The sequence below is a fragment of the Pristiophorus japonicus genome, chromosome 16 (assembly GCF_044704955.1).
Source record: "Pristiophorus japonicus isolate sPriJap1 chromosome 16, sPriJap1.hap1, whole genome shotgun sequence".
In the NCBI taxonomy this organism is placed as follows: Eukaryota; Metazoa; Chordata; class Chondrichthyes; family Pristiophoridae; genus Pristiophorus; species Pristiophorus japonicus.
Genome location: NC_091992.1, coordinates 14,623,240 through 14,637,117, shown reverse-complemented (window position 1 = coordinate 14,637,117; position 13,878 = coordinate 14,623,240). Strand labels below are relative to the sequence as shown.

Below are 13,878 nucleotides of genomic sequence, written 5' to 3'. Positions count from 1 at the left end.
GGCTTCACTTGTAATCCTGCAAAAAGAGCTGTCAATTTTTTTTCAGTCCACATAATACAACATACAGTTTAAATTCTCTGAAACTATAACAGGTTCCGTGACTAAATGTCTGACAGTATTTGGCATAAAGCTCTGGCTGATTTGAAGCTTTTCCCCTTCTCCCTATTTTCTCATCCTGTCTCCTGGCTTGTGCTGAGTTCTGATTATCCCTCTGTTACCTTTCCCAAGTTGTGCCGTTTTGTGTGTGAGAGTTGGCTGCATCAACACCTAACCAGCCGCAAGCTTCAAATAGCAACCGCTAGCTTTTAGATAGCTACGTGGTCACAGTGCTGCGCGGCGGGGGATCAAAAATCAGGTCCTGGTCATGAAGATCACTGAGCAATCAATCCAAAAACTGACCTGTCCCGTTCCAAACCGAGTGGGGCAGACACCTTGGCACATGTGTATGTGGAAGACCCCAGCTTTGTGCAGTGCTGGGGTTCGAACCTGTGACTTCAGTGATGTGGACTTTGAGGTTCAGGCAATAATTAGCTTTTTGAAAATTGTAATTATACTAAGCCAGCAGGAGTAAACGTACAACGTGAAGCCATCTGTTAAGGCAACAGATGGAGGTTTCTTGAATTTTACCAATCAGCTCTGTCTTTCCTTCAAGTAACAGTCAGCTGTGCAGTGGTTGTTTTTTTTTTTAAAACTAGTTTAGCAGCAGTCGTAACATTTAACAACCTCGACCAACGACTCCATGACTGCGAACTGTAATCTCTCGAGTCCTTAAACGAGATGTCAGGCCAAGTTGTTTTGTGAAACTTTCGACTGAAGTCTGGGAACATTTCCAAAATTCAGGAACGTAGATTTCTATAGCTTATTATCGGTGACTCCTTGAATTTCCTAAACTTCAGGATTAATTCAAGCTTTATCTCGAACCTCGACAATATTGAGTACTGTCTCTACTCAATCCAAGGCCTGATGCTGTGAGAGTTCCACTTAGATGATCTGGTTTCAATCATTCATTGTCTGCATCATTGTGTATGTGATTGAACATGAAGCTTTAGGTCTGTTTTGACATTGTACGGCCTTTCTTTTATTAAAAAAGAGAGTTTTGCCTAGTGCTTTATTTTGAGTATTGTGCAAGCTGTCGAAAGTTTAAACCCTAGCATGGCTTTGCCCAGTGGCTCAGTAAATTATGCCAAACAAACCAGGAAAGCCTTAGGCCCGATCCATGGGCGTCAGCAAAGGTAACCGTAGGGACACTGTCGTGGTTTAAGGAGGGGAAAATTGGCCAAGACTATTGTTCCAATTGTTATCCAGTGATTCTTGCTGGAACGTGCAGGTGTTTGGATGTTGGGTGAGTGCACGATTCTGTTTATCTCTCCAGACCGGTTGAATATCCTGCTGACCCACTCTGTTTATGCTTACATGGCGTGCTGCAGAGAGCGGCCAGTGCTTTTCCGGTGCCGATTCTCAAATGAGACGATAAGCCAAGGCCCCTTCTGCCTGTTCAGGTGGATGTAAATGATCCCATGAAGGAACAGGAGGAGGCCATTTAGCCCCTCGGGCCTGTCCACCATCCAATGAGATCATGGCTGGTCTGCGACCTAACTCCATATACCCGCATTTGCCCCATATCTCTTACTACCTTTGGTTAACAAATCTATCAATCTCAGATTTAAAATTAACAACTGACCTAGCATCGATTGATTTTTGTGGAAGTGAGTTCCAAACTTCAACCACCCTTTGTGTGTAATGTTTCCGAATTTCACTCCTGAAAGGTCTGGCTCTAATTTTTAGACTATGGCCCTTAGTCCTAGACTCCCCAACCAGCGGAAATAGTCTCTCTCTCTCTCTCTCTCTCTCTCTCTCTCTATACCCTACAAGGCTCTGTTCAAAGTACAGTAGAGAGCTCACCTGGAGTCCTAGCCAACATTCCTCACCCAACCAAAGCCACCAAGAACAGCTTAGCTGGATATTCATTTGTTTGGTATTTATGGGATTTTGCTGTTGTGTTTGCCCAAATGACAACAGTGATCGCACTTCAAAATGTAATTCACTGGTTGTGGAATGTTTTGGGATGTCCAAAGGTGCTATACAAAACAAGTTAGCAGCTTCAAGAGCGGCAGAGTGAAAATTGCATTCTGTTTTTATTTCAAAAATTATATTTTCCGGCTTCAAATTTAATAAACCCATTACCTAACTGTGACTTACTTGAATGACAATAGAGGGACTAGGCCGTTGATGGTACGTTTAACTTTCTCCGGGAGCTGTGAATTGTTTTTTCTTGCAAATAAAACTAAGTGCATTTTATTTGTTTTAAATTGATTTTTGGTTAGCGTTGCTGGAATTTCTGAGTCGGTGTAATTACCCATGTGCTTTTGGCTTTTTGCTATTCTACAACTAGGACATGAAGATAAGAGAGCGTTGTTTAGTGTTGATGGTTGCATAATGCTGTAATTCTCTTTGCATTTAAGTTGAGGTCAGACCTGTACAAGTATTTTGTTTTTGTCCCTGGAATACCATTGGAATTTTTGTTCTCTTCCCAATTATCAATACAAGGGACAGCGTTTAATGTTCATTTAGCTCTGCCCATAGACCATCCGGGACAAATCAGCCTGCTTGATTGGCACCCCATCCACCACCTTAAACATTCACTCCCTCCACCACCGGCGCACCGTGGCTACAGTGTGTACCATCTACAAGGTGCACTGCAGCAAATTGCCAAGGCTTCTTCAACAGCACCTCCCAAACCCACAACCTCTACCACCTAGAAGGACAAGGGCAGCAGGCGCATGGGAACACCATTACCTCCTATTTCCCCTCCAAGTCACACGCCATCCTGACTTCAAAATATATCGGCGTTCCTTCATCATCACTGGATCAAAATCCTGGAGCTCCCTCCCTAACAGCGCTATGGGAGCATTTTCACCACACTGACTGCAGCGGTTCAAGAAGGCGACTCACCACCACTTTCTCGAGGGCAATTAGGGATGGGCAATAAATGCCGGCATTGCAGCCCCAGAAACGACGGTACATATGAAGATCTGCAAAAAAGGTAAGTTAAACTTTTTATTAATTTTTTTTGCAACGATTACTTAGTTAAGGGTCTAGTAAATAATTTGTGATTTTTTTTTTTGTATTTTGCAATGTTTTTTTGTGTTTCTCCACTCCCCCTCCCGTCCCGCCGCAGGCCCAACTCGCAACGGTAATCGGCCTCGGACTAAAGTTGGCAAGGATCGCGGTTTCCGCCCAGGAACGAATTTTTAAAAAGCTAACTGAGTGGGTAGTAGTAGGGGTGTTATAGTAGGCCTCATTGACCTGGGATAGGGAGGAAGAAATCAGACAGGATTCCCACTACTGACCTCTACCCAACGATCCCTGCTGGAAGAGTGTATAGGCTAGAAATTCGTCTTTTGGCCAAAGCGGTATTTTTTCGGCATTTATCGGCAAAAATACCACTAATCACACTGCCATTTTTTAAAGGCCCAAGTTTCGTTAAAGAATGCGCCCAGCGGTAAAAATTGGCGTTGCACAAGGATTCACGGCGGAAACCGCGATCATTGCCAACTTTAGTCTGTGGCCAATTACCGCTGTGAGTTGGGCCTGAGTGTGAGGCGGAGGGGGGGGGGGAAACACAAAAAAAATTGCAAAACACAAAAAATAAAAAATCGCATAATTTACAAGATCCTTAACTAAGTAATCACTGCAAAAAAAATTAAAAAATAAAAACTTTAACTTACCTTTTTTGCAGATCTTCATATGTACCGCCGTTTCTGGGGCTGCACCGCAGGCTTTTGTCGGGTGTTTTTTTTTTCACCCACAATATGGGTGCGCTGAACAGCCAATTTAAAGCAACAGCACTTTTTTCATCTTGCACCGGCGGTCCACTTTTCAGCGGTATTTCAAAACCGCTGGTGCAAGACTTTGGCCAATTCACTTGATCAACTTTTCTCGCCAAGAACGGTGAAATAGCGTTAAAATAATGGGTGCAAGGCTGGCCAATTTCCAGCCCTTGGTGTGGACGTTAAGTAAAGACAAGATCAGACTTAGTTGTGTTAGTTCCCATCAATAGAACACCCTGCTGATATTCGCTGTCCAGACTTGCCCATCAATAGTTGGCACATGGGTGAGGTACTGGAGGGGTGTTTATGTATGTGTGTGTGTGTTGTACTTTGGGGGTGGCGGGGTAGAGGTGGGGTATTGTCTCTTTGGAGAGGACTTGTGTGAGGAGCAGTCAGCATAAGAACACTAAATGAAAACTGAGACAGTTCAAAGAACTGGTAATAAAAGTGGCGGATATGTGTTTAGATGCTGAGTGCGATTTTTTTTTTTTAAAAAGGTCACAGTTCCTTTACGATAATGTAAACTGTCATCACACACAGCTATCAGAATTTGCCAACAATAATTGTATCAAAAATAATTGCAACATAAAATAGAAACTACAATTACAGTTAATGAATTTGTGTGTTGGGTTGTTTTGGAGGATAGCAATTTGGTTGAAATACTCGACCTGCAGTCTTTTCCTATAATAAAAGCAGAAAATGCTGGAAATAAGTGTTCCCATTAAGCTGCGAGAAGTGGTTTGGAGGTCATAAGAACATAAGAAATAGGAGCAGGAGTGTCGGCCATTTGGCCCCTCATACCTGCTCCGCCATTCAATAAAGATGATGGCTGATCATGGACTCAACTCCACTTCCCTGCCTGCTCCCCACAACCCTTGACTCCCTTATCATTCAAAAATCTGTCTATCTCCACCTTAAATATATTCAATGACCCAGCCTCCACAGCTCTCTGGGGAAGAGAATTCCAAAGATTCACGACCCTCTGGGAGAAGAAATTCCTCCTCATCTCTGTTTTAAATGGGCGACCCCTTATTCTGAGTATGTTCCCTAGTTCTAGATTCCCCCACGAGGGGAAATATCCTCTCTGCATCTACCCTGTCGAGCCCCCTCAGAATCTTATACGTTTCAATAGGATCACCTCTCATTCTTCTAAACTCCAGTGAGTATAGGCCCAACCTGCTCAATCTTTAGTCCCGCGCAGGCCACTCACCAACTTTTAAATGGAAAAAAAAAACATGCACGTGCGCTAATTTGAATGGGCCGTGCAGCCCGTTAAAGGGGCCACGCACCCAAAAAAAAATCAACAATGCATTGCTGGAAACACTCAGCAGGTTAGGCAGCATCTGTGGAGAGAGAAACCAAGTTAATGTTTCAGCTCGATGACCTTTTGTCAGAACTGGAAAAAATTAGAGATGTAACAGGTTTTAAGCAAGTGTAGGTGGCGGCTGGGGGGAGGGGGGGGCGTAGTTTTAAAAAAAAGGGAAGGTCTGTGATCGGGTAGAAGACAGAAGAGATTAAATGACGAAAGGGATGATGGTGCCCCTTTCCTATAATTAAGCTGCTGGTCTTTGATTAAAGCAGAAGTGGGCAGTATTGTGATTGGCGACATTGCGGCTTGATTTGAGAATGATATCCGGAGATGTTGAAAGAAACTTGTTTGGTGTCAGCTAGTCGTGCGCTGGGGGCAATAAGGCATGGCGTCTCACACTGGTCCGTAATAGCACTGTTTTCCTTTGGGTAGCTGGCAGTGTTTCAGAGGTGTCTCCAGCAAAATGCCATTACCTGCAGAGGCTCCCCTACAGAATAGGTTTGAAACCCACTGCAATGCAGGAAGGGAGCTGCAGGGTAGGAGATGGAAGCCTGTTTTCAAGAAATGCATGGAGAGAATTCAGTTTTGAATGTATACAGTGAAATTGAATAACTACGAGAAGCTGTGGCCTGTATTGTACTGGGGAAAGGAGGATTGCAACCCAGAGGGTGGGAGTCCTGATTCGTACTTTCTCACACCTTTTCTGCTAACATTAAAAGCGGGAAAAATTCTTTCTGGCTATTCATTTCTTTCCCTTTCTCGCACACCTCTCTCTCTCTCTCTTTCTCTCTCTCATGCACACGTTCTTTCTCACGCACATGGGAAGGATTCGACTTTGTAACACTGCCCACCAATACAGGCCTGATTGTCTTCAGTTCACTGACACAGCTGTCAGTTTTGACTTGTATCCAGTGGACTGGCCCCGGCTCAGATTGGCTCCTGTAGACCCCTTCTCTGTTAAAGATATCATGATTTGATTAAAGGATGTAAAGCAATTAAGAAAGCAAATGGTATGTTGGCCTTTATTACAAGAGGATTTGAGTATAAGAGTAAAGATGTCGTACTGCAATTATATAGGGCCCTGGTGAGACCGCACCTGGAGTATTTTGCACAGTTTTGGTCTCCTTACCCAAGGAAGGATATACTTGCCATTGACTGAGTGCAACGAAGGTTCACCAGACTGATTCTTGGGATGGGGGAATTTAGTAGACTAGGTCTATATTCTCTAAAGTTTAGAAAAATGAGAGGTGATCTCATCGAAACATACAAAATTCTTACAGGGATTGACAGGGTTGATGCAGGGAGGATGTTTCCTCTGGCAGGGGAGTCTAGAACCAGGGGTCAAAGTCTCAGAATAAGGGGTCAGCCATTTTAGGACTGAGATAATGAGAAACTTCTTCACTCAGAGGATGGTGATCCTTTGGAATTCTCTACCCCAGAGGGGTGTGGAAGCTCAGTCGTTGAGTATATTCAAGACCAAGATCGATAGATTTATGGATATTAAGGGAATCAAAGGCTATGGGGATAGTGCGGGAAGGTGGAGTTAAGGTAGAAGATCAGCAATGATCTTATTGAATGGCGGAGCAGGCTCAAGAGGCCGAATGGCCTCCTGCTGCTCTTAATTCTTATGTATTTTTTTATTGAGGGGGGGGGATTGTTTTTTGACCAGTCCATGAAGCAGCGTGCTGACCTGTTAGCAGGTTAATAAGAACCTGCTATTGTTGACCATATTAAGGAGTACTTGCAATGCCTGTGAACTCCTGGCCGTTGAGCTGGTGGCTAGACAGCTTCTATAGGTAACTAGTCCTAGGATGTACATTACAAAGTGTTCCCTCTTTGTGCCCTATCACCTTCGCCTCTGAGTCAGAAGGTTGTGGGTTCAAGTCCCACTCGAGACGTGAGCACAAAAATCTAGGCTGACACTCCCAGTGCAGTGCTGAGGGAGTGCTACACTGTCAGAGATGCCGTCTTTTGGATGAGACGTTCTACTGCGGCCCCATCTGCTCTCTCAGGTGGACGTCAAAGATCCCATGGCATTATTTCGAAGAAGAACAGGGGAGTTATTCCCAGTGTCCTGGTCAATATTTATCCCTCAATCGACATCACGAAAACACATTATCTGGTTATTATCACATTGCTGTTTGTGGAAGCGTGCTGTGTGCAAATTGGCTGTGTGTTTTCTACGTTACAACAGTGACTACACTCCAAAAATACTTCATTGGCTGTGAAGCGCTTTGGAACCTCTGGTGGTCGTGAAAGGCGCTATATAAATGCAAATCTTTCTTTCTATCTAATGATTTTAACATTAAAAAGAACTCAAGTCTGCCTGCAAATAGTAAGTGTAACGCATTTTGTAAAAAGAAAGGAGCTACATTGATATTCAAGGGAACGGATTGTATTGTAATCTTGAAGTTACTGGATCTATTGGTTCGCTGGCATTTGTAGCAGTTCAACATGGTGTTGCAAACAGTTGGTCCTACACCAGTCCATGCTCCACTCGGGCCTCCACCCATCTTTCCTCATAGAAACATAGAAAATAGGTGCAGGAGTAGGCCATTCGGCCCTTCGAGCCTGCATCGCCATTCAATGAGTTCATGGCTGAACATGCAACTTCAGTACCCCATTCCTGCTTTCTCGCCATACCCCTTGATCCCCCGAGTAGTAAGGACTACATCTAACTCCTTCTTGAATATATTTAGTGAATTGGCCTCAACAACTTTCTGTAGTAGAGAATTCCACAGGTTCACCACTCTCGGTGAAGAAGTTTCTCCTCATCTCGGTCCTAAATGGCTTACCCCTTATCCTTAGGCTGTCATCGAACTATATCAGCATAACCCTCTATTCCCTTCTCCATCGTTTGCTTATCTAACCACCCCTTAAATGCATCTGTACTATTCCCTTCAACCACACCCTGTGGTAGCGAGTTCCACATTCTCACCACTCTCTGGGTAAAGAAGTTTCTAAATGAGAGATAAAGCATTAGAGTGAGTTGCTCTTGTATGTGCTTATTTTTCCTTTTTCTCACCCACTGGGCAGTGACACCAAATGTTGCTGAACGAGACTGTTGCTAAAAGGTGAGAGCAGATAGAAGTGACTCTTCCTCCAAAGCTGATCGTTCTTTCCTCCTTGGATGGGAAGGAGCATCTGTCTGCCCCCGCCCCCGCCCCCGCCCACCGCTTGCAACGCCACAAAGATGGAAAAACTCACTCCGTGAGGGATCTGCACTGCCCCATAGTGCACTGCCACATCATCGCACCGTGTTCCCGCGCTGCCTCCTCTGTAAATGAAAGTTCCTGTTACTTGGCATTTCTCTCACCTGTGGCTCAGATGCAATCGAGGCTGCCAGGCCAATGCCGTACTGAAGGAAGGCCATGCGATCACAAGTACCATCTTTCAGATGAGATGCTAAACAGAGGTCCTGTCTACCTGTTGAGGGAGACGGTAAAAGCTTGTGGAGCTGGTATTCTGGAGGGATGAGATCAGATGGGCCGAAGGGCCTCCTTCATCTGAACCCATCTTCCGATTTGTTGCATTGTTCCTTTTTTGAATACCACACCTTATGATCTTTCTCATCCATTTTCTTTTCAGACTTTAAAAAGGAAAGAGAAAGAATATGAGCATGAGATGGAGCGGCTTGCAAGAGAGAAAATTGCCACCCAGCAACGATTAACAGATCTGAAGAATGAACTGAGCCAATGGATGGATATTCTTGAAGTGGATCGCATCCTCCGCCAAACCGTGCAACCGGAGGACGACCAGGCTTCTACCTCAACCGCATCCGGTAAGACTTAGAATCTTAGAATAGTACAGCACAGAAGGAAGCCATTCGGCTCATCGAGTCTGCAAAGCAGTTAAAAGAAACTTTGTTTCCTGCGCATGTAGATTAACTGAGCATTTTGAGTTATTAAGATAACCAGATTGAGGAACCTGACATAGAAGCATAGAAACATAGAAAATAGGTGCAGGAGTAGGACATTCGACCCTTCGAGCCTGCACCGCCATTCAATGAGTTCATGGCTGAACATGCAGCTTCAGTACCCCATTCCTGCTTTCTCTCCATACCCCTTGATCCCTTTAGCCGTAAGGGCCACATCTAACTCTCTTGAATATATCTAATGAACTGGCCTCAACAACTTTTCTGTGGTAGAGAATTCCACAGGTTCACAATTCTCTGAGTGAAGAAGCCTCTCCTCATCTCGGTCCAAAATGGCTTACCCCTTATTCTTAGACTCCTAGTGTTCTGGACTTCCCCAACATTGGGAACATGCTTCCTGCATCTAACCTGTCCAATCCCGTCAGAATTTTATATGTTTCTATGAGATCCCCTCTCATTCTTCTAAATTTCAGGGAATATAAGCCTAGTCGATCCAGTCTTTCTTCATATGTCAGTCCTGCCATCCGGGGAATCAGTCTGGTGAACCTTCGCTGCACTCCCTCAATAGCAAGAATGTCCTTCGTCAGATTAGGAGACCAAAACTGAACACAATATTCCAGGTGAGGCCTCACCAAGGCCCTGTACAACTGCAGTAAGACCTCCCTGCTCCTGTACTCAAATCCTCTCGCTATGAAGGCCAACATGCCATTTGCCGCCATCACCGCCTGCTGTATCTGTATGCCAACTTTCAATGACTGATGTACCATGACACCAAGGTCTCGTTGCACCTCCCCTTTTCCTAATCTGTCACCATTCAGATAATAATCTGCCTTCCTGTTTTTGCCACCAAAATGGATAACCTCACATTTATCTACATTATACTGCATCTGCCATGCATTTGCCCACTCACCTAACCTGTCCAAGTCACCCTGCAGCCTCTTAGCATCCTCCTCACAGCTCACACTGCCACCCAGCTTAGTGTCATCTGCAAACTTGGAGATTACATTCAATTCCTTTGTCTAAATCATTAATGTATATTTTAAATAGCTGACGTCCAAGGACTGAACCTTGTGGAACCCCACTAATCACTGCCTGCCAATCTGAAAAGGACCCGTTTATTCCTACTCTTTGCTTCCTGTCTGCCAACCAGTTCTCTATCCACGTCTGTACATTACCCTATACATTACCCCTAATACGATGTGCTTTAATTTTGCACACAGATCTCTTGTCAAAAGCCTTTTGAAAGTCCAAATACACCACATCCATTGGTTCTCCCTTGTCTACTCTACTAGTTACATCCTCAAAAAATTCTAGAAGATTTGTCAAGCATGATTTCGCTTTCATAAATCCATGCTGACTTGGACCGATCCTATCACTGCTTTCCAAATGCACTGCTATTACATCTTTAATAATTGATTCCAACATTTTCCCCACTACCAAGTCAGGCTAACCGGTCTATAATTCCCTGTTTTCTCTCTCCCTCCTTTCTTAAAAAGTGGGGTTACATTGCTACCCTGCAATCCATAGGAACTGATCCAGAGTCTATAGAATGTTGGAAAATGACCACCAATGCATCCACTATTTCTAGGGCCACTTCCTTAAGTACTCTGGGATGCAGACTATCAGGCCCTGGGGATTTATCGGCCTTCAATCCCATCAATTTCCCAAACACAATTTCCTGACTAATAAGGATTTCCTTCAGTTCCTCCTCCTCGCTAGACCCTCGGTCCCCTAGTTTTTCTGGAATGTTATTTGTGCCTTCTTTAGTGAAGACAGAACCAAAGTATTTGTTCAGTTGGTCTGCCATTTCTTTGTTCCCCATTATAAATTCACCTGAATCCGGCTGCAAGGGACCTACATTTGTCTTCACTAATCTTTTTCTCTTCACATATCTAAAGAAGCTTTTACAGTCAGTTTTTATGTTCCCTGCAAGCTTACTCTCATACTCAGTTTTCCCCCTCCTAATTAAACCCTTTGTCCTCCTCTGCTGAATTCTGAATTTCTCCCAGTCCTCAGGTTTGCTGCTTTTTCTGGCCAATTTATATACCTCTTCCTTGGTTTTAACACTATCCCTAATTTCCCTCGTTAGCCACGGTTGAGCCATCTACCCCATTTTATTTTTACGCCAGACAGAGATGTATAATTGTTGAAGTTCATCCATGTGATCTTTAAATGTCTGCCATTGCCGATCCACCGTCAACCCTTTCCGTATCATTCGTCCGTCTATCCTAGCCAATTCATGTCTCATACCATCGAAGTTACCTTTCTTTAAGTTCAGGACCCTAGTCTCTGAACTAACTGTGTCACTCTCCATCTTAATGAAGAATTCTACCATATTATGGTCACTTCCCCAAGGGGTCTCGCAGAACAAGATTGCTAATTAATCCTCTCTCATTATACAACACCCAGTCTAGGATGGCCGGCTCTCTAGTTGGTTCCTCGACATACTAGTCTAGAAAACCATCCCTTACACACTCCAGGAAATCCTCCTCCACCGTATTGTTACCAGTTTGGTTAGCCCAATCGAAATGCTGTACCTTTATTGCAAGCATCCCTAATTTCCATCCCCATCCTCACTACTACTGTTTGGTGGTCTGTACACAGCTCCCACTAGTGTTTTATGTCCTTTGGTGTTCCGCAGCTCTACCCATACAGATTCCACATCATCCAACATAATGGGCCCAAGTTTCCACACGATTTGCGCCTGATTTTTAGGAGCAACTGGTGGAGAACGGACTATCTTAGAAATAGCAATTCTCCACATTTTTTTTTCTGCAGTTCTAGGCAGGTAGAACAGTTCCACTTTGGAACAGAATTTTTTCTTCAAAAGGGGGCGTGTCCGGCCACTGACGCCTGATTTCAAAGTTTCCACAGTGAAAACGTACTCCAAACTAACTTAGAATGGAGCAAGTGAAGATTTTTGTAGAACTGAAAAAACCTGTTCTACACATTAAAAAATCAGGCGCAGGTTACAAATTAGGCGTCCAGAATGAGGTGGGGGGGAGGGGGAAGGGAAGTCATTAAATTCTATAATAAATCCTTATTTATACTTAGACAAATATTATACAAATAAATCCAATCTGAATAAACATTTATAAGCAAAGAAAAGATTAAATAAACCATGTTCCTACCCGTGTGAAAGGCAGCGGTTTGCCGTCAGGAACGAAGGCTGAAAGGGCTGGGCCCGAGACTTCGGGCAGGGCCCGTCCCCAGCACCAGATTTACAGGTAGGTGGCGTTGGGTCGGGTCGGGAGGTTCGGTTCGGGTCGGTGGGTGGGAGGGGGGGAGGAGGGGGGAGGGGGGGGGGAGGAGGAGAAGGGAGGAGGGAGAAGGAGGGGGAGGGAGAGGGAGGGAGAGGTCAGGTCGGATCCAGTCCGGGAGCGGCAGTGGCAGTGGCAGTCGGGTCGGGTCCAGTCGGGGGGAGCGGGAGCGGTGGTCGGGTCGGGGGGGAGCGGGAGCGGTGGTCGGGTCGGGGGGGAGCGGGAGCGGCAGTCGGGTCGGGGGGAAGCGGGAGCAGGAGCGGGAGCGGCAGTCGGGTCGGGTCCAGTCGGGGGGAAGCGGGAGCGGGAGCGGTAGTCGGGTCGGGTCCAGTCGGGGGGGAGCGGGAGCGGCAGTCGGGTCCGGTCCGGTCTGGGGGGGGGGGGGGGGGTGGGAGCGGGTGTCGGGTCTGGTCCAGCGGGGGGTGGGGTGGGATGGGAAGCGGGAGTCGAGTCGGGTCGGGAGGAAGCAGGAGCTAGGCATGGGAGGAGCCTTTTCACGCAGCCCCAGTGAGGCCATTCGGCCAGGGATAGGGGCTGCGTGCTTCGGGCCCCTCCCACACAGTTTCGGGCGCCTGGAGCTTACTGCACTTGCGTGCCCACTGTAGCGCATGTGCAGAGGTCCCGGCACTGTTTTCAGCGCAGGGACCTGGCTCCGCCCCCCTACAGCTCCTGCTGCGCCAAGGGCCAGAGGACCTGCAGGGAGGTGGAGAATACAGAGGTTTTTTTTAGGCGCACTTTGTGGCGCGAAAAACGAGCATCCAGGTCGGGACTGCGCCGTTATAGGCGCATGTGGAAACTTGGGCCCAATGTCTTTCCTTACTATTGCATTAATCTCCTCTTTAACCAGCAACGCTACCCCACCTCCTTTTCCTTTCTGTCTATCCTTCCTGAATATTGAATACCGGTTCTGGGGGACGTGGGACCAGTACAAACCGGACGGTCTGCACCTGGACAGGACCGGAACCAGGGGGGAGTGTTTGCTAGTGCTGTTGGGGAGGAGTTAAACTAACATGGCAGGGGGATGGGAACCTATGCTGGGAGACAGAGGGAAATAAAAGTGGAGGGAAGAGAAACCCAAGGCAAAAAACAAAAAGGGCCACATTACAGCAAAATTCTAAAGGTGCAAAGTGTGTTAAAAAGACAAGCCTGAAGGCTCTGTGCCTCAATGTGAGGCGTATTCGGAATAAGGTGGACGAGTTAACGGGTATGATGTAATTGGCATCACAGCACATGGCTCCAGGGTGACCAAGGCTGGGAACTCAACATCCAGGGGTATTCAACATTTAGGAAGGATAGACAGAGAGGAAAAGGAGGCGGGGTGGCGTTGCTGGTTAAAGAGGAAATTAATGCAATAGTAAGGAGGGACATTAGCCTGGATGGTGTGGAATCGGTATGGGTGGAGCTGCGGAATTCCAAAGGGCAGAAAACATTAGTGGGAATTGTGTACAGACCACCAAACAGTAGTAGTGAAGTTAAGGACAGCATCAAACAAGAAATAAGGGATGTGTGCAATAAAGGTACAGCAGTTATCATGGGCGACTTTAATCTACATATTGATTGGGCTAACCAAACTGGTAGCAATACGGTGGAGGAGGATTTCCTGGA

At 45.8% G+C, this 13,878-nt stretch overlaps 1 protein-coding gene across 1 annotated transcript in view; it reads left to right on the top strand.

Annotated features, from left to right (window-relative positions):
- mnta (MAX network transcriptional repressor a) overlaps positions 1–13,878 on the top strand; it is a 152,250-nt gene that overhangs the window by 127,111 nt on the left and 11,261 nt on the right. Inside the window, exon 5 of the mRNA XM_070857019.1 lies at positions 8,728–8,920. Coding sequence (XP_070713120.1) covers positions 8,728–8,920 — 193 coding nt within the window. The remainder of the gene's footprint in view (positions 1–8,727; positions 8,921–13,878) is intronic.